Source organism: Barbus barbus, assembly GCF_936440315.1.
Source record: "Barbus barbus genome assembly, chromosome: 14".
Taxonomy (NCBI): domain Eukaryota; kingdom Metazoa; phylum Chordata; class Actinopteri; order Cypriniformes; family Cyprinidae; genus Barbus; species Barbus barbus.
In genome coordinates, this window is record NC_136742.1 from 13,618,421 (window position 1) to 13,640,254 (window position 21,834).

The 21,834-nt window shown below is 38.6% G+C and overlaps 1 protein-coding gene across 1 annotated transcript in view; it reads right to left on the bottom strand.

Moving 5' to 3' along the window:
- LOC306880451 (low density lipoprotein receptor adapter protein 1-like) overlaps positions 1–21,834 on the bottom strand; it is a 44,531-nt gene that overhangs the window by 2,273 nt on the left and 20,424 nt on the right. The window contains exons 2-8 of the mRNA XM_079433961.1: positions 14,873–15,015; positions 11,182–11,294; positions 6,116–6,230; positions 5,702–5,774; positions 5,525–5,605; positions 5,306–5,424; positions 3,629–3,663 (exon numbers count right to left, since the gene is read on the bottom strand). Of these exons, the coding sequence (XP_079290087.1) occupies positions 3,629–3,663; positions 5,306–5,424; positions 5,525–5,605; positions 5,702–5,774; positions 6,116–6,230; positions 11,182–11,294; positions 14,873–15,015 (679 nt within the window). The remainder of the gene's footprint in view (positions 1–3,628; positions 3,664–5,305; positions 5,425–5,524; positions 5,606–5,701; positions 5,775–6,115; positions 6,231–11,181; positions 11,295–14,872; positions 15,016–21,834) is intronic.

The following is a 21,834-nucleotide window of genomic DNA, read 5'->3' on the forward strand; positions in this document are numbered from 1 at the left end:
TAGTAAATATACACTTTTGCATGCATAGTGCTAAAGAATTGATCAGCTACAGCTACACTACCGTTCAAAAGTTTGGGGTCAGTAAGAATATTTTTGTTTATTTTTGAAAGAAGTGTCTTACCAAGGCTTCATTCATTTAACGAAAAACACAGTAAAAGAGTAATATTGTAAAAAAATAAAAGTACAATTGAAAAACCTTTTTAATTTGAATATTTTAATGTTTTAATTTATTCCTGTAATGGCAAAGTCGAATTTTCAGTGTTCCAAGAAACATTATTATCAGTGTTAAACACAGTTGTGTAATGTTTTGATAAATTTTCCAAATTCTTCGATGAATAAATCGTTTAAAAGAATAGCATTTATTTAAAATAGAAATCTTTTGTAATATTATAAATATCTTTACTATCACTTTTGATCAACTTAATTCATCCTTGCTGGAAAAAAAAATCTACTGACCCCAAACTTTTAAACAGTACTGTAGATATATTGGAAAAGCAATAATTTGTGAGCAAATCATTTGTTTGATTCAGTACTTTTCAGTGAATCATTCAGACTGGAGAAGAAAGTGAAAGGAATAATTTATTAGTGAATCAGTCTGAATCAAAACAATTAAAAAAAATATATATATATATTATCCAGTAATCACAAATGACTGGAAAGCTCATGAAGATTCACTGGGAACCCTGTTGTATGTTTTTTTTTGTTGAAGCGAAGCACAGTAATCTTATCAGGCAGTGACCATGAAGGAAACTACTGTAAGTGTGAAGCTTTTCTGAAGTGTAATGATATTAGTTTCTGGCTAAGGCTTGATGATAACTGAGGCTCATCATTATGCGGTACGGTTTCTCTCACCTCACTTACCTGCGTCCATCTCCTCCACCTCCATATTGCTGCGTGGCAGGTGAGAGAGAGCATGACACATGCTGACAGTAAGCTATGGTTAAACCATCACATCCTTCCCAGCATCCCACTGTTCAAACTATAGCAGCCTTTGTCAGCAAGTGAAGATCTAGATTTATTATTATGGGTTTTATTGTGTTTTTTCTTCATGCTCAGTGAAAGGAAAGAGCTGACTATTTGGATTCGCCTCATCTGATTCACTTAGAGAATCATGGTCCTTTGGCCCATTACATTACTTATAATAATGGATTCCATTGGCAGGATGACAGTGCTGTTTCTGACCTGCTGTATGAAAGTAATGAAGTCACAGTAATGCATTGGCCTCACAACCAGTTACAACTTTATGGCAGCAGAGAATGTGGTAAGCAATCATAGAATGACTTGTATCAGGTTAAAAATACATTGAAAGGGGGAAAGGGAAATGCTGTGTGGCCAAGTATGGTGACCCATACTCAGAATTTGTGCTCTGCATTTAACCCATCCAAGTGTACACACAGTAGTGAACATACACCTGGAGCAGTGGGGTGCTGCGGTGCCCAGGGAGCAGTTGGGGGTTCGGTGCCTTGCTCAAGGGTCTCACCTCAGTCGTGGTATTGAGGGTGGAGAGAGTGTTGGTTATTCACTCCCCCCACCTACAATCCCTGCCAGACCTGAGACTCGAACCCACGACCTTCAGGTTACAAGTCCAACTCGCTATCCATTAGGCCACGACTGCCCCCTGAATAGAATGTGCAACCGTACATAAGAATGCTTGTAACTCACTAAGCAATCAGTTCCTAAACATTAAGCAATGAAAGCACTGATGTTTGTGATTTTATTGCTTGGTGCCCCATTAAAGATGTCCATGCAAACAGTCAGCGAGATAATCTCAAAAATCTACCAAAAACCTAAAAATGTAATTAAATTAAAACAAATAATAATTGCACATTATTTTAATATGATTATAATTATATATTAATAATTCAAATTAATTAAATATTTTTTTATAATTTATTATAAAAAACATGAATAATTAATTATTAAAATATCAATTTATTTTATTTTAATTATAAAATTCATCCATTGACAAAAGTTTACATCAATAATTCTTATCATAATGACAGAACAGGTTATAATTTTATATTATAATTAATCTTTATATTTTATTTGACAATTAATTAAAATATTAATATGTTACTATTATTTATGATAAAAATTTGAACAATATGAGCATTTTAAATATGAATGATTAAAAAATATTATTTAGTTATTTTAAATTATAAAATTCATCCAATTACAGAGCAGATTAGAATTTTTTGATTAATAATTTAATTAAAAATATACATTATACAAATTATGAATTATTAATTAAATATTAATTAATATATTATATTTATTATAAAAATGTGTTAAAAAATTCATTTAAAAATTATTATAAAATATGTATTATTAATAAAATATGAATGAATTGATTGATTAATTATTGTAAAATTCATGCAATGACCGAACAGATTCTATTTGTTTTTGTCTTTTTTTCCCACTTTGCCAGTTTCAGTTAATCTGGGTAATAAGAGCAAATTTATTATTTTGGTAATTCTTGTTTATGTATCTAACAGCTTTAACTGTTCACAGAAAAGCTTAAATGAAGTCATTATGAACTCTTTACATGCCATCTGCTGCTGTCCTTGGATACTAGCTGAACGCGAATAACTCCAACCTATCACTGCACTCATTTCCAAGGCTCTGTTTGAATTGATATTAATAACGGTGTATGGAGAGTCACTCGGAATAAACTGATTCTCCACGTCCATTAATCTGAACCAGAGCCGCTGCAGTTAATGTGTTTCAGCGCTCCTACTGTGAGCCGAATCTAGTTCCATCTCCACTTTATGAGACATAATGTAACACCTGAGGGAGCGCCAACACATTAGTATATGAGGCAAATATTTTACAAATAGTTCCACATTAGCACACAGATGGCCTCAAAACTAACACGCACACGGATGATATGCTAGAAAAACCCACATTTTGATTTCTTGGTGTCTTTAAGGAAGCAAATCAGCCCTTTCGCCTCTTGCTAATAAACAAAGAATTTTAGTGCATCTCTAGGGAAATCATCTCTTTTTAAATGCTGTATTCAGACATTTCCTGAGCCGCATTGCAGATAAAATGTTCTTAGAATAAACACAAGTGAATAAATATCATTCAAACGTTTGGGGTCAGTAAGATAAAAAAAAAAAAATAATAATACTTTAATTATTAAAACTTTAAATTGCTCAAAAGTGACAGTAAAGATATTTAGAATGTTAAAACAAGATTTTATTTCAAATAAATATATATATTTTTTGCTAAAGAATTTCCAAATTCAGATTTGCCATCACAGGAATAAATTACATTTTAAAATATATTAAAACAGAAATCCGTAATTTTGACTAATTTCACAATTACTATTTCCATTTTTACTGTATTTCTGATCAAATAAATGCAGCCTTGATGAGAATAAGAGGCATCTTTCAAAAACTTTTTAAAAAAGCTTACAGACTCCAAACTTTTGAACGGTAGTGTAGATATTTTTTTACTACCACAGGCAGATCTTTTCTCTTTTTTTTGTATATGTATATGAGTGTATTTTAAAGAGCAAGTAATGATCAATAAGCACTACATCTCCAAAAAATCCTATCCTGTAGGATCAATCTCTGATTTCATAGACAGGTTGACTGTGTGTGAGCAGAAGGGAACACAAACTTACCTTGAAAATGCATCATCAAGGCCATCTTCCGCATCCTGAAAATAAGAGAACACAGAATAACCATGTAAGAAAAACCATCACAGATCACATCTATATCATACAGATTCAGAGAGTAACTGTCAGCACCAGCATGCTGTAAAAACTTAATCTACAGGATCTTCTGTGACAGTCATTATCTGAGACCAGCAGACTGAAGGTCCTAACTGGGTTTCAGAACCTGCCTGAGCAGTGAATGGAATCCAATCACAGCTGAAAAGTAATTAACAAAGGCACAGTTGAGCAGAGTGTGCAGACAGAGAGCTTGATAGATCCAATCTTTCATAAAACAGACCTTGGCAACTAAACTGGGATGGGCAGCTCGCCACCTAGTGGCCATGTGTTTACTCCATAATATTGTATTTAAACAGAGAATGCCACTTAGTGGTGACTATGCGCTATATTAACAGGACAGGCACTGCTGACTGATAATATAATGGCAATAGAGTAATTACTGCCTTGGCATGCTCTTTGGTTTCAAAACAACTGGCCTTCATTTTGGAGCTGATACTTTGTACAATAGTGGCACTCTTTCAGCAAATTAATGAGGTTTCATATGATCAGGTAGGCCAAATGATGAACTAGTGCCATTCAGAAAGACTGCCTTGCATTTCAGCCATATTTTATCACATAATACAGAAATAAACTCCTACATGTCCTTCTATGAAGGGATCTTTATGTGTAAAATTAATTGTGTTCTAAATTGAGTTCAGTAAGATTTTATTTTTTGAAATTATTACTTCTATTCACATTCACACATTAAATTGATCAAAAGTGACAGTAAAGAGATTTACAACGTTACAAAATATTTATATTTTCAAATAAATGCTTTTGAGCATATCATAATAATTTCTGAAGAGATCACGTGACACTGAAAACTAGAGTAACGGCAGCTAAAAATTCTGTTTTACCATCACAGGAATACATTACATTTTAAAATACATTAAAACAGAAAATATTTATTTTAAATTGTAATAATATTTGACAAGATTAATATCTTACTGTATTGTTGACCAAAATAAGAGAGACTTCTTTCAAAAACATAAAAAAATCCAGCCACACTTTATTTCAAGGTCCAATAAGACATTAATAAACCATTAACTATGACTTTTGCCTCAATAAACTCCTAATTTGCTGCCTAGTAATAATAATGTAGTTATTAAGTTTAGGTGTTTAGGTATGTAGAATATGGTCAGGTGGAGTATGCCACAACACGTAGGAGCCAGGGAACGAGGAGGTGAGGAACTCTTCCAATAACATAGATTTTATTGATCAAAACATAGGGAATGCTGGAAGCACAGAATGACGATTAGAGACCGGAACACAGAGGCAGGGAAGCAGAGGACAAATGCTGGGGAAAACTAGATAATTAATGACACACGGCTGGGGACTAATAAACTAATGAACCTAAACGGGGACAGGAACTAATCAAATATGGGCACGAGACACAGGAAGACAGGACTGACAGAGTAGGCCTATGTGCTTCATTCAGCCAATATGTTAATAATAATAGGCATGCTAATAAGCAACTAGTTAACAGTGAAAATTGGTCCCTTTACTAAAGTGTTACCAAAAATCCTTCCCACCACAAACTTCTGAATGGTAGTGTGTAATAAAAGTTTATAAAGGATGACACCATACCCAGGAGTCATGTTTGATTGGTCGTCTCCTAGCTTTGCTGCGTGGAGATGGTGAAAGGAAGGAAGGGAAGAAGGGCTTCCTAAGTTTGTGCTCCATCAGAGCCTGAGTCTTCTCCTCCTCTGACACAAGTAAAGAACACAAATGAAGTGTATTCCCATGAATTTAACTAAATTAAGACAGACATCCAGCAAACTATTGTGTCCAAACCAATAAATGTACCTGAAACACTGTTTGCTTCAGATTCAGGCTGAGATTCAGGGTCTGAACAGGTGTAGCATGTGCTGGTTTTCTTACTTTTGTCTGCAAATGAAGACACAGGAATATAGGCCTATCTTATGTTACTTCGTATATATTTATATATATCGACAAAGGGCAAAAGAAAGAAAAAAAACTCACCTTCTTGTGCGATCTCCCACAGATCCAGAGCTACTTTGAAAGCTTGTGCAACTGTCAGAGTCACAGCCTGAGCCTGTGGAGGACATGTGATCGCACAAAATCAAACAGAGCGCTGGGTCAGGTTTTGAAGAATCATGCTCTTGTCCACTAGATGGCGCTAGATACCAACTATAGATACGGACCAAGAGAAGAGCCTGTGGCTTTCACAATAACAGTTTGTCAAATATGATACAAAAAAACCCCAACTAATCATTAAGCAGGTCACACAGCAAGGTGATGAAGAATTAAAAAACTATCAAAATGGAAAACATTTTACAAAGCGAGTGTGTGTAGAGCGATAGATAGATAGGAATTTTACATTGTGCCATCTGTAACATCCAGTCATTTTCACAATGTGCATCTGAAGACACTTACTATTTTCTTTTTTTGGCACAGGAAGGCATGGCACTCCAGGGTTTCGTTGAACTGGCTTTGGGAGACGTAGGCAAAGACCTTATCCTGAGTTTTGTCTGTTGTGCAGTAAGATATTCTGCAGAAGCAAGAAATGCAAGTTTTCAACAAACAACATTTTCGGGAATGTATAATGTACAGACAGGGTCTTGGTTATGATTAACATTTATCTTTCAATAATATCAGTGACAGTGGTTGAAAATCACCAGAGCTTTATGTTACAGAGAAACTGCAACCTAAACAAGCTGCCTGGAGTTCAGTGACAGAAAAATACCCTCTTATCTAACATTTCAAGTCATTTGTATCTTTCAAGTACTATATCCAGGCATTTAATGTAGGCCTAGGTCATATAAGGTCTGTGGACAAACCAAGACGATTTTTGTAAAGAGAGGCAGAGATTGACAACAACCAATACGATTATCAGATATAATATCAGACACACTTATTAAATATGAACTATCAGAAATGTAATAGAAAGTGGATTTTGAATGTAATTTTAGGAAAAGGATAGAAATATAGAGCACCAACTCAAAAGGGCCTGTGTGAAATAATGAGATACATTAGACAAAGACTGGAGGAAGACCGAGCTCTGATCTCACTTCATCTACAATTGTTAGTGCACTGCTTTTGATGCTCGACCTAAATAGAAATGCCCAAGACTCTCTATTCCCTTTCTCCCTCCCCTTTCTGTCTCTGAACATGGGGGGTGTGGTGAATTATCATTTATTCCAGTCTGTGGTGCATTGCACACTTTCATTATTGAAGAGTGAAAAGCTGAGAGGGAAGAAAACTGTAAATGGCCAGAATGTAGCTTGTTTGTAGCTCAACTGAAACAGAATGAACGATGGGGGACGTTTTATCCTAAACAACCTCAGCTATACTGACAAGAACTTTTAAATCTTTGCTTTCATGGAAATCAAATGCAGTAGGAAGTTCTGAAAGTAACTGGAATTCCTCAAAATGTAATGCATTACAAAGCACTTATTTACGTTTTACATATTTACATTCCAGTCCTTGAATTTGATTGGCTGCACAGCATTATAAGTGTGCTGAAATACATAGTCCAACAAAACAGTTCGCATCCCTCCACTTGAATGTGTTTGTAAGTACTACAGGTGGAAAAATTGTATTAACTATTTCTGCATATTACATTGGTTACATTTACTAACAAAACAAGTGACTATGTTTATGAGTGAGTCATTGAATCATTCACACAACCAGTTTGTTTTAAATCACCAAAATATTCAGGAACAAAATGTAAGTTCGCATCAATTTTCATTGCAATAAAATAAATAAAGATACTGTGTTCAAAATGTAAGATATTTATTTGAACTATTTTTTTTGTCAGTGTGTTTTCAGACCTTTGAACTATACTTTATATGAATGACAAAACACAAAGTGGATCAATTAAAAACAAAGAAATTGAATCCAAGCAAAGAGATACAGTAAAACATCAAAAGAAGTGAGTGAGACCTTAGCATGAAAGCTGTCTGCTTTTGGAGATTAGGCAAGGAGGCGACACACGCTTGTAAAATTTTAACAAATGTAAATAGAGTCTCAGGTTACATACAATGTACAGAGAAAAAATGGAGGCTTTTACGTAAGTAACTCAAAGGTAACAAACATGACCTAGTGGCTCTAACTACCATACTGTAAGAGCTTACAGATTTTCCAAATGCTAAACAAAGAAATGCAAAGCAATTATTACTGTATACATATGTATATTTGTTTCATTTTCATTTAATTTAATATTTTATATATTTATAACTCCTCAAACATATATATTTATACCTCCTATAACATTTTATATATTTAGAACTCCTATAACATATATTATACGCATTAATTTATTTTAAAATACATTTTAATTTAATATTATATTTATATTTCTATACATATATAAAATATTACATTTAAAAAAATTAAATATAAAATGTATGAAAACAGTCTGAGTACAGGGAAAAAAGCCCTTGCTTATTTTAGCTTTGGCAGTGTTTGCATTGGCAGGGTCTCTCAGTGATGCCCTACTGACTCCCCTCTCTCGCCGAACACATAACAGTGGAATATGACATTCCCAGAATGGGAAAAAAGCCAAAGTAGGGTTTAATCTTTTCACGAACCCCCATTCAGTTAATGCGGGACCATAGTGAATCTCATTACACAAATCACTGTGCAAGATTTGCGGCTTAGGAAAATGATGTCTTGCACACAAATATAGATGTTTTGTTTTCAAGACAAGCTGGCAGTAGTGAAACCGATGTGAGTATTATTGTGAGCAATCCTAAATTGCAGTGAGCATCGACAGAACTGAAACCATAATGCCCTTCAAACCGTTACAACTTCTGATGTAATAAAGCTGACATCTCCTACTGAGCCTAGACAAACAGCATCATCTCAAATTTTTACTAAAAATATAAAGGCTGTTTTTTTTTCTTCATTATTTGTATATGTGGCTGTGGAGAGGGGGATGGGAATGAAAGGAGTGAATAAAGATGAGGAAAAGTATTCATATCATCAGCGCTAATTTGTTTCCTTCTTTTCAAACCCCCACCACTTCATTCAGAATGCGCTCAGTTTCCTTGCTGTCAGTGAATAGGCAAAAAATACCCATGATTCTGTTCTTCACCCTCCAAATGGATGTCCAAAACCCCCTCAGGGTCTGGGGTTGAAATAGCATTTATTATAGCATTCCGACTGAACTCTTGATTTCATGGTCCCCTGGTATCTGTGTTTATTCTCCAGCCTCCTTTGAAAGTCAAACTGAAGCTGTATGATCAAAGTCTACACTGATTACATTCTGCCATATAAGACGCTTCGCTTCAAGGTGTTTTCTTTTATCCTGAAGTGTGCTTTACCTGGATCAGGCCAATAATACACTGTTAAACAAGCAGAAGCTCAGTGCTGTGGAGAGCAGTTTGTCCTGCTACGTTAGCTCTCAGCATTTCTCTGTCTTACACAGGAATCCATATGTCATCACACTAAACAGCCAGAACCCCACAGAGCATCTCTGAAGGGTGCAGGCAGGACGGTCCCAAGGATGGAGGAGTTCCAGGTGCAAGGACAGAGTGTTTTGTTGCAGACCTGATGCTCTGCTGGCATACATTGCAAAATCATAAAAAAAAAATAAAAAAAAATGAATTGGTATATTTGTCTTTATTAGCACTGAAAAATATCTAAATATCCACTAAACAAACAAATTTATATTAAGACTAAGATAAGAGAATATACAGTATCTTAAAAGAAATTATATTTCTTAATATAAAAAGAACATCAATAAATATTCAAATAATATGCAATTTTGTTTCGCAAATCTATTTAGCTTTAATTAGCCTACCTGTTTAATTTAACATGAATTTATATCAAGAGTAGACAGAATATAGCATTAAATTACTGTAAAAGTTTGTGTTAGCCTCAATAAATAGTTTTGAACAAGTAGAAACTAAATAAAGAATTAAACAATATTTATATTGCTATTAATAATAATAATAATAATAAATAAAATAAATCAAACATTCTCTAACTATCTTATGCAATTGATTGCTTTCCAAAAATATTATTTTGTTTTAATTACACTATAATTTTACATTAATATTGAGACTAGATAGAATATACAGTATTTAATTATTTTGAATTAAGCTTTTCTTACTCCTGTGTAAAACTGTTAGTTTACTATATATATATATATATATATATATATATATATAAAATGAAAATCTCAACAAACAGTGTTTAGATCAAGGAACTAACAATGAACTAAATAAGAAATAATTAAAAATTCTAAATATATATATAAAATCTAACTATTTTATTTATTATAATCAAATTAAATCTAACTATTTTAAATATTTCAAAAATTCAATTTGACTAGAAAACAATAATGTAAAAGAGGCAGGGAGGGCATGTGTGGTGTATTATTTAGAGAAAATGAGAACGAGGGAAAGGACAAATAGAGGAAAGAATGAGAGAGTGGGAAGGATAGAGAATAAGTTTTCTTAGGGTAGAGGATTAAAGGGATGGGTGATTCCCGTGACTGTGTCTCTGGTGTAGCTGATAAGGGGGATCAGCATGGGGGCTCCTCTCATGCCCACTGAATAAAACACCTCCCTCCAACAGACGGGTATAATACAAGCAAGATGCACCACAATCCCAAATTCGTGAATATGATATAAGCATGTCACCTCTTGCATCAACATTACTTTGACATACTCAAATGTTAATGATTCACTGGTTAGTGATCTCACTGCAGACTTCATGTTGTTATATAGACCTTGACCGACTGAAAATCTTTAAACAATTGATTTGGAGGGAATGAAGTAGGGAGGCTTATTCCAATAATTGACTCAATGGCTTTTTAAAACTCTGAGAGCATACAAAAAAAAAGAAGTTTTATCAGGTTCTTCATGTGGTTTAAATTACCTGAGTTTGTTCAAGACAAAAATATTATTTCAAATGTCATCAATACAAAATAAATAAATAATATTTATTTAATAATTTATAAATTGTATACAGATTTTAAAATTAATCAAATAAAAAAACATTATACAATAAATCATTTGTAAAGGTTAGATCAGGTTGAAGTTTGGGGTCAGGAAGTGATTTTCTAAAAGAAATTAATAATTTTATTCATCAAGGATGCATTAAATTGATCAAAAGAGACAGTTTAACACTATTAAAATTATTTCAGATAAATGCTGTTTTTTTCCTATTCTAACTTTCGGTTCATCAAAAGTCTGAAAAAAATGTATCACAGTTTCAACATTGTTAATAATAAGAAATGTTTCTTGTGCATATCAGCATGTTAAAAATGATTTCTGAAGGAACATGTGACACTAAAAGACATTTTAAAATATAATAAAATAAAAACTTTTTAATTGTCATAATATTTCACAATATTATGACTTGTACTGTATTTTAATTAAATGCATTTTTTTGAAGAATGAATTTTTGAAGATGCCCTTCCATTAGCACCACACTGTGGTTTTCAAATTATGATACAAAAAAGCATTTGTGATTTTGGTGTGGTTTTATACCTGTAAATGGAAACGTCCTCGACGAGGTCATTGGTCTCAGTGTCTGAGATGATGATTCCTTTGGGGGAGACAGTGAGGGTCACTTTCCGAAACTTCTTTGCACTGGCCCGAGCCTGCATGTGGATGACAAGCAAAAACAAATATCTTTGTCATTGTCAGCTTTAAAATGTCACTCATAACTCACTGACCATAAACAATAACCTCTAAAGGTCAGCAAAATCCGTGTGGGCTATAAACTCCAACTGGTGCAAGAGCTGAAAAAAGATGATACTTCATATATAATATTCATCTCACCTACATTTCACTGCTGGTTATACTCTGTATAATTGTGTATGTGACGAATAAAACTCTTGAATCTTCTGCCTTGTTACTATGATCCTGGCCTGTGAGCACACTGGTACAGCAATGCAGTGTTCTGGCAGGAAGAAAAGAGGCCAACATGGATGAGGATGAGGGAAAATTACGGTTGAAATGCAGAAGAGGAGAGAGAGGGGACTTGTCAAGGACAAAGGAAATCAGGCAAAGCATATCTGGAGGGTCTTTCTCTCTCCCCAGGAGACGGATTTAAAACACTATGAAACTCATCTCAATGATTCCCAGACTGACAGTTGGGAGAGAAAGTTGTCACGTTCTGATTTTAGTGTGGAGCCACAGAAAGCAAAACTGTTTTTCATTTGCTTTCTGAGAAAAAAGTTTATTAAAGCTTCAGACAATATATATATGTACAAACCCGATTCCAAAAAAGTTGGGACACTGTACAAATTGTGAATAAAAACAGAATGCAATGATGTGGAAGTTTCAAATTTCAATATTTTATTCAGAATACAACATAGATGACATATCAAATGTTTAAACTGAGAAAATGTATAATTTTAAGGGAAAAATAAGTTTATTTTAAATTTCATGGCATCAACACATCTCAAAAAAGTTGGGACAAGGCCATGTTTACCACTGTGTGGCATCCCCTCTTCTTTTTATAACAGTCTGCAAACGTCTGGGGACTGAGGAGACAAGTTGCTCAAGTTTAGGAATAGGAATGTTGTCCCATTCTTGTCTAATACAGGCTTCTAGTTGCTCAACTGTCTTAGGTCTTCTTTGTCGCATCTTCCTCTTTATGATGCCCCAAATGTTTTCTATGGGTGAAAGATCTGGACTGCAGGCTGGCCATTTCAGTACCCGGATCCTCCTTCTACGCAGCCATGATGTTGTAATTGATGCAGTATGTGGTCTGGCATTGTCATGTTGGAAAATGCAAGGTCTTCCCTGAAAGAGACAACGTCTGGATGGGAGCATATGTTGTTCTAGAACTTGGATATACCTTTCAGAATTGATGGTGCCTTTCCAGATGTGTAAGCTGCCCATGCCACACGCACTCATGCAACCCCATACCATCAGAGATGCAGGTTTCTGAACTGAGCGCTGATAACAACTTGGGTTGTCCTTGTCCTCTTTAGTCCGGATGACATGGCGTCCCACTTTTCCAAAAAGAACTTCAAATTTTGATTCGTCTGACCACAGAACAGTTTTCCACTTTGCCACAGTCCATTTTAAATAAGCCTTGGCCCAGAGAAAACGCCTGCACTTCTGGATCATGTTTAGATATGGCTTCCTTTTTGACCTATAGAGTTTTAGCGAATGGCACGGCGGATTGTGTTCACCGACAATGTTTTCTGGAATTATTCCTGAGCCCATGTTGTGATTTCCATTACAGTAGCATTCCTGTATGTGATGCAGTGCCGTCTAAGGGCCCGAAGATCACGGGCATCCAGTATGGTTTTCCGGCCTTGACCCTTACGCACAGAGATTGTTCCAGATTCTCTGAATCTATGGATGATATTATGCACTGTAGATGATGATAACTTCAAACTCTTTGCAATTTTTCTCCATGCGAAACTCCTTTCTGATATTGCTCCACTATTTTTCGCCGCAGCATTGGGGGAATTGGTGATCCTCTTGCCATCTTGACTTCTGAGAGACACTGCCACTCTGAGAGGCTCTTATTATACCCAATCATGTTGCCAATTGACCTAATAAGTTGCAAATTGGTCCTCCAGCTGTTCCTTATATGTACATTTAATTTTTCCGGCCTCTTATTGCTACCTGTCCCAACTTTTTTGGAATGTGTAGCTCTCATGAAATCCAAAATGAGCCAATATTTGGCATGATATTTCAAAATGTCTCACTTTCAACATTTGATATGTTATCTATATTCTATTGTGAATAAAATATAAGTTTATGAGATTTGTAAATTATTGCATTCCTTTTTTATTCGTAATTTGTACAGTGTCCCAACTTTTTTGGAATCGGGTTTGTAGAAAGGCAAGATTAGAGTTTGCAAAAAAGCACAAAGGTGAGCCAGAAGAGTTTTGGAACTGTGTTTATGGACCGATGAGACAAAGATGAACCTTTATCTAAGTGATGGGAAAGCAACAATGTGGAGAAAAAAAGGGAATTGCAATGATGCCAAGCATACAGCCTCATCTGTAAAGCATGGTGGAGGTGGTGTCATGGCATGGGCATGCATGGCTGTCTCTGGAACAGGCCCTCTCAATTTTACTGATGACTTAATGTATGATGACAGTAGCAGAATGAATTTGGAAGGGTACAAAACCATCTTGCCTACCAATATTCAAGAAAATGCCACCAGATTAATTAGGAAGTGCTTCATATTGCATTAGGACAATGACCCAAAACACACTGCCATTTCAGTCAAGGAATTTATAAGGGCAAAGAAATGGAAAGTCTTAGATTGCCCAAGTCAATCTCCAGATTTAAATCCGACTGAACATGAATTTCACCAACTGAAGAGGAGCGTAAAGGCAGAAACTCCCCAAAACAAGCAACAGTTGGAATTGACTGCATTAAAGGCTGGGAAAAGTATTTCAAAGGATGAGACCAAGAGTCTGGTTATGTCTATGGATCACAGACTCACTGCTGTGATTGTGCAAAAGGGATCTGCAACTAAATAATAGCTTTTAATCTTTTATATCTGCCTTATGTTCAACTGTCCCAATACTTATGCTCACATCAATAAGTGGGATGAACTCTAAAAGTGCTGTTCTTTTTATTTGGTAAAACATATACATGTTAAAACGGCTAATAATAAAATGTGCACTGTATATATATATATATATATATATATGCAGTGTCATATGTGCTCACACTTGAAAAGGAAAACGTTTATTCAGAGGATCAAACTGAGCTAAATAAAATAAAATAAAAAGCAAATATTAAGGTGTAATTCCGATAGAAATTCTGTTTGTGTTATCATCAACTATTGATCAAAAAAGCCTTTGGTTTCTGTTTTGTTAATCAATTTGATACTAATGAGAACCATCAATAGACTGTTTACAAAGTTCTTTTCATGACCTCTAGTACAATAAAAAAAATCAAAATAAGGATTTTTTAAAAAAAATTTTATTTAATAAAATATTAAATAATAAAATATTAAATAATAATATTTTTAATATTTATAATTTTACTGCAAAATATTTTATAATAATAATAATAATTATTATTATTATTAGTAGTAGTAATAGTAGTAGTAGTAGTACGTGACAACATCATTTTATACCAGTATAACTTGTCAAAGGCACAAAATGTAAGATTTTGTGCCAACTTGGATCATGATCATTCCTTACTACTCTCAATTTCTCATGTCCTTTGACTCATTTTTACTGTGATGACTGACCGTGGCTACAATCCTCCTGATAGCAGCCGCTGCCATGTCTTCTCCTTTAGGCTGGCCAACCAGAGTCATGCCCAGATACTTCACGTTGAACACCATTCCTTCCAAGAGTGTCTCCTTGGTGTCCGTCCAGTTCTCTGGGAGCTCTAAAACACAAAATAAACATTTTATCATTGAAGATTTATTTAAAAGAACAGTTCACCAAAATATGAAAACCCTGTATTATTTACTCTAATATTATTATTATTTACCCTCATGCTGATTCAAACCTACATGACTATACAAAGAGACATCGAATGACACCCTGACTCTCTGACTGACTCTCTGTCTCTTACATTCTTTCAAACATCTTATTTTGTGTTCCACAGAAGAAAGAAAATGGTTTACAAATGAAATGTTCAAGGCTTTAAAAATCAAAGGCTCAAAAGAAACTGCCTGAAATGTGAATGTGTTTGATTATGTTATTGATTAACACTGCAGGATATTACAAGGAAGATGCCTGGCAGGCAGCAATTATGAAATAATTCTATTTTTTGTTGTAATAATAATGATCAACTGGAAGCAAAAAGTGCAATGTTTGTTCATATAAAAATACATCCATTCAACACAAATGACAGGTTTCCCACCTTTCCATTAGGAAAAGTGGGGCTCATTCCCATGTAAGGAGAGATTCAAAAACTGTGCCACACAGTGAGCTTTAAATAGTTTTCCGGTCCCATTTGGTTCTAATACAAAGCCCTGTAGGAGTGCAGAGCTGGATCGAAAGATATGCAGAATGAACCTGAATAGACATCCACTGTCCTGCTAGTGCAATTCTGAGGAAAAAAATCTATATAAAGCAAGCACTGGAGTGTTGGCCCTTAACCCACTGTTATATCAGTGTGAATTATTGATTGTTATGCTTTCAAAACGAAAAAGATCCTTTATTATTATTTTATATACTAAATTGCTTATGGAAGAAAAACCATCAGAACTGAAGATAGAGAGCATTTAAAATGAAGTGAAGTGAAGTGACATACTTCACTTGTTACGGGTGTTGTGCGAGGCAAGGAGCGCACGACGAGCAGAGATGATTAAACAGTCCTTTAATATATAATCCAGGAGCAGACACACATAGGGAACAGCACACACACCTATGAATGAACTATTAACCGACAATCAGACATACTAACACAGGAACTTATAAAGGGACAGATAACGAGGACTGACAGGTGAACACAATGACTAATTACACAACACGGGGAAAACTAGGTCACAAGGGAAGACAGACATGTAACATCACTTCACTTCAAAAAGAATAGTGACAAAATAGTGCCTCCTTGATAATTTATATTTATCCTGACACGTAAGCCAAAGTTTGTCTATTTCAACCATCACTAAACTCTTTATAAAGTTAACCTTATCTCAGGGAACCGAGGTTACGTGAGTAACCGGAGCGTTCCCTATTGAAAGGGAACTCCCGCTGCGTCGTCATTTTTTATTGACGACTGCTAACGGGGAACACATCCAGTAGTGCCGTGCTATAAGCAGAAGCAGAACTAAGCCTACTCCGCGAGCTCAGCTCAGGCATGCTCAGAGTAGGCCTTGTGAGTCCAAGCTATAAAGAGACCCGAGAAGTATCTAGGGTCTGCTTGTCATAAGCCTTGTCCGCCCGAAGGGAGAAAAGTAGCACTAAGCAGATAGAACCCGTGCCTGTAGGGCCGGGACGTCTAAACTGTAGAATCTGATAAAGGTCGGCGGTGACGACCATCCGGCGGCCTCACAAATCTCCCCAATAGAGATTCCGTTGGACCACGCCCAGGAGGAGGCCATTCCTCTCGTGGAGTGGGCCTTCACACCTATAGGGCACTGTATGCCCGCTGAGGTATAGGCCAGGGCGATAGCCTCTACTATCCAATGGGATAGCCTTTGCTTTGTGACCGGCAGCCCCTTAGATCGGCTTCCAAAGCATACAAAGAGCTGTCCGGACTGTCTAAATGACTTAGAACGCTCAAAGTACACTCGCATTGCCCGGACTGGGTATAGCAAGTTAGGTCCCTGCTCACCATTCGATGCGGGGAATGCCAGGTTAAGGGAGATAACCTGGGCTCTGAACGGAATTGTGAGCACATTCGGTACATTCGGTACTTGCGGCCGAAGAACGACCTTACAGTCATGGGTCCGAACTCAAGACAGGAAGCACTGACAGATAGGGCTTGCAAGTCACCCACTCGCTTGACAGACGTTAGGGCCAAAAGCAGAGCGGTTTTGAGCATCATGACCCTTCAGCCAGCTGTTTGAAGCGGAGGACTATAGAAGTCCCAGGTCGGTACAGTCTTAGGGCGAGGAGGATTCAACCGCCGAGCGCCTCTAAAGAACTTAACAACCAACTAATTTCTGTCAATAGTCTGGCCCGCCCCGGGAGAATGATTTGCTGCGATAGATGCCACATAGACCTTAAGCGTGGAAGGGGTGCGCCCCTTGTCCAGCAACTCTTGTAGAAAAATAAGCACGTGGGACACGTCACATGAAATCGGATCCTGATTACATGCTGAACACCAGTCGCTGAAGACTGACCACTTAAGGGCATAGAGACGCCGTGTGGACGGAGCTCTAGCCTCTAAAATGGTATTGGCGAATCCCGTTGGGAGTCGATCAACCTTCCGTCGAGCGGCCAGACATGAAGGCTCCACAGTTCTGGCTGGGGATGCCAAATCTTGCCCTGCGCTTGTGAGAGAAGATCTCTCCTCAGTGGAATTGACCACGGTGCAGCAGACGGCAGCTGGATCATCTCTGGGAACCAAACTTGGTTCCTCCAGAGGGGGGCCACGAGAAGAAGAGAGCACTTCGTTTCTCTGATCTGCCTGATAACCGGCTACCACCGTTGTGTTGTCCGACCGGATTAGGACATGATGTCCTCTTAAGGCTGGCAGCAAGGTCTTCAGGGCCAGACAAACAGCCATCATTTCGAGGCAGTTGATATGCAGGCGTCACTCGTGGGTCGTCCAGGAGCCGTACGCCAGATTGCCCTCGTGCAGAGCACCCCAGCCCGAGCTGGAAGCGTCTGTCGTGACCATCTTCCTCCTGGAGGTCGTCTCCAAATGAACGCCTGACTGAAACAGGCGAGAAGTTGTCCAAGGGGCCACAGCTTTGAGGCAGTGGTGGGTTACCTTGACGTGAGTGTGGCCCAGGTGCCAAGCGTTGGACGGAACGAGAGTTTTTAGCCAATATTGGAGGGGCCTCATATGCAGCAGGCCCAGAGGAATGACTGAGGAGGCAGCGGCCATGAGGCCGAGCAACCTCTGAAAGGCTTTGAGGGGACGTGAAGACCCCAGTTTGACGTTCCAACGTTCCGGCGTAATCCAAACCCACATTTGCACAGAGTCTATGATTGTTCCCAGAAAGACCGCTCGTTGTCTGGGAAACAAAAAAACTCTTGGATGAGTTGATTTTCAACCTTAAGTGCTCCAGGTGGTTGAGCAACAATGACCTGTGAGTGATCAGTAGCCGTTCTAAGTCGGCTAGCTCCAGCCAGTCGTCGAGGTAGTTCAATATCCAGATTCCCATCTGCCTCAGAGGGAACGAGGAAGTAGCAGCTGTAAAAGCCTGACTCGCTGTCCAATAAGTGGACCATTTCCACGGCACCCTTTGCAAGCATTGTGCGCATTTCGGCTCTGAGAACATGATATTCGTTGTCCTGCACGAAGGTCTGCACCACGCTGTGGAATGCAGGTGGCCTGCGAGCGAACTGGAGCGAGTAGCCTCGTTCTATGGTCTTTAGAACCCAACTCGACACACCTGGGATGGCTTTCCAAGCCGATAGCCGGGAGGCGAGAGGTTCTATTTTTATTAATGACATATCGCCGCCCGCAGGGGGCGAACTGACATTTGTGGACATCTTCATCGAGGGCAGCTTGCCTTGTGGGGAGCTGGTCCTCGTGAGTGATTTTGCCTTTAGTAATGACCGTTCTCTGCCGGAAGGGAGAGAGCAGACATGCACGAGAGGCTTTACTGATGACTGTTTGTCACCGACAGGGGAAGAACTGACATGTGTGTCTGCAGGGAGATGAAATTTGCTCTTTATTGCATGCGAGTATCCGCTATCACAGCGGTGGTTTGGGCACACACTGAACTGACGGGACGTGCCCTGTTATAACACCGTCACCACTCAGAGGCAATCGAAGGGGTGGGGAATAACTGCGAGCTGTCTTCGAGGGGATTCTGGCATCCGCAAGAATTATCCCTCTCCTCTTCCTCGCCGCACACAGATCAGGATGGCTTCTGAGGCCCAGGGTCCAGCGTTACGCGAGGGCAGGGGCCCTGACACTTGGGGAAGGGATACCTCTTCGCCGATCTGGAAAGCTGTTGATGCCCTGGCTCCGGCTTTTGCGAGAGCTGAGGCTACGCCGGTTTTGCAGGCTGCTGAGTGAACGCTGGCTTGGGGTGGCTTGAAACAGTCATCGTGCTGGAGCGCTTGGGTAGGAAATGATGCAGCACTTGCGCCGTCCGCTGTGCCTCGGTGAAGCGCTCCGTAAAGCCATCCACAGCTGGACCGAAGAGTCCTTTGACCGAAACAGGCAAATCAAGGAAGGCCATTTTCTCCGCGTCCCTGATATCCATGAGGTTAAACCATGGGTGGCGCTCCAGCACCACAAGGTTGGCCATGGCCTTGCTCACCGCCTGCGTCGTTGTCTTGGTAGCGTGCAGAGCCAGGTCCGTGGCCGTTTGGAGCTCCACAAACGCGCCGTGATCTCGGCCAGACCCGTAATCCCAGAGAAGTTTGGCCTGAAATACTTGGAATATGGACATAGTATGCAGGGCTGAACCAACCTGGCCAGCCGCTGCATAGGCTCTGTTGGCTAGCGCTGACGTCATCCTGCAAGACTTTGAAGGATGCGTTGCAGTCTTCAGTCCACGGCTTGTCGGCGGAGGCAGATGTGGGGGAGCTTGCAATACACGAGAGGGGGGAGCTTGCAATACACTTTTTCTTCAGCGCCGTCAACGGTGGTGAAAACTGCTGAGGTGGAAGTGTTTACATGAGCCGAGTAAGGGGCTCGCCAGGTCTTAGTGAGCTCCTCGTGGACCTCTGGCATGAACGGAGCTGGTCGCTGTTGACAGGAAGGCTGACGGCGATCCTTGAGCAATCACTCGTCGAGGAAGCCGGGGGCAGGCTCTTCCGGGGCTGTCCATGCCAGGCCTAGTTCCTCCACAGCACCCGTGAGAACGCGGATCAGCTCCGAATCCACGCTGGGCCGCGCAAACTGAGATGGAGGGGGAGCTTCGGGCTCTTCGCCGGAACACGCCCACTCGTCAGCATCAGATGCCGTCAAAGACATGGTTTCGTCGACAGCTATCCACTGCTGGTGGCTGGATTTGACGGTGGGAGCGGTGAAGAACAGCATAGAGCAGGTAAGCTTTTTTCTTCGGCTTCTTGCAGTCAGCGAAGAGATGGTCTAAAGAACATTTAAAAACCTCCAGCTCAATAGAAAACAAAACAAACAAAATATTTTACATTAATAATAATAATAATTTCCAATTATTTATTTTATATACAAAATTTCACATGCAAGGAAAAACATCAGAACAAGAAACATGAAAAGAAAATGAAAATTCAACATGACAGGTAAGACAAAGTTTTTCTTCTTCAAACATCAAACAACTACAAAGTTCTTCTTGTGACCTCCAGTAGTGCAAACAAAAACAAATAATATTTTACATGATCAATAATGTGTAACAACAATGACAACAATAATAATAACAACAATTTCAGAAATACAGGAAGACAGCAAATAGTGTCCCCTCGATATTCATCGCAACAAGTGAGCCAAAGTTCATCAATTTTAAACGTGCACTTATGGTGTGAACGTTATGGTGTGTGCCACTTTTCTACACATACAGTAATTGATTACTTCTATGTCCCTTTGCCTAAAAAATCAGCTATGGAGGACAGAAACTCATCTAATCTGACAGTCCCGTGTCCTGCTCTGACAGCTCTGCGTGCAGCCATCTGGCCCTCGCAGCAGCACCAGCTGTTTGAGGTCAGGAAGACAATACTGCCATCACAGCTTTCTCAACTGCAAGTGAATTATTAACCTGCAGAGACACAAAATCTATCTCAGCACTCAATAAGCAGGAAAACTAACCCTCAATGCTCACTCAGCAATGCAGCCATCTCTAAATGACATGTTATAGCCCATTTAGGATGGGTCGCGGGGCATGGAAACATAACAGAAGTAGCCAAAAAGCTCTAAGGGTGACTTGCTGGCATGTATAATCTCCTTGAGCTGTTGCAGCACATTTGTCGTGCTGAAATCCTAAATTAGGAGTGCTGACACACATAAAACTTGGGCCACAATAAAGCTACAACTAGAACTTGAGAGATGTACCATACGTTCACCAGGCTGCTAAATGAATAATTGATCAGATTCGTGTTGGTGTTCCAGGCCTTCGCTCAGATTAGATTGAAGTAGGACATGTTTATGTTCATAAAACTTTGCAAAGGTTATGACAATAAAGTGAAGCAAAAAAAGCAAAAAGGTCATAAGGGCTGATAGTAATTGGATTGTTCAGGTTTGGCCAATGGCAGGATGATATGTGAAAAAAAAACAGCCAATATTGTTTGTTTGGTGTGAGATGGCATTTTTAACAGCACATAATTTGACGTCTGGGTTGGTGAATGTGTGCCTGTGTAACAGAGTGATCCGATTTGTGCAAACGTAAAATGCGATTACCACAGACGCCGAGACGTGCCGTAACCGCATTTGTGTCTGCGCTACACAAAAACTGCATGGCATTTCTCCAGACTGATCTTGCAGCACGTAAAGGTCTGTGATGCAAAGCTTATGCTTTTTAAGTTTTAAATCAAAAGAAATCTAGTTAAATATGTTGTTTAGCATATTATTATTTTGTCAGAAGCGTTTAAATCGGTTGGGCTGAAATCTAGAACCTCCCAGAAAACAAAGAACGTTCCACCAACGTTACTGTAT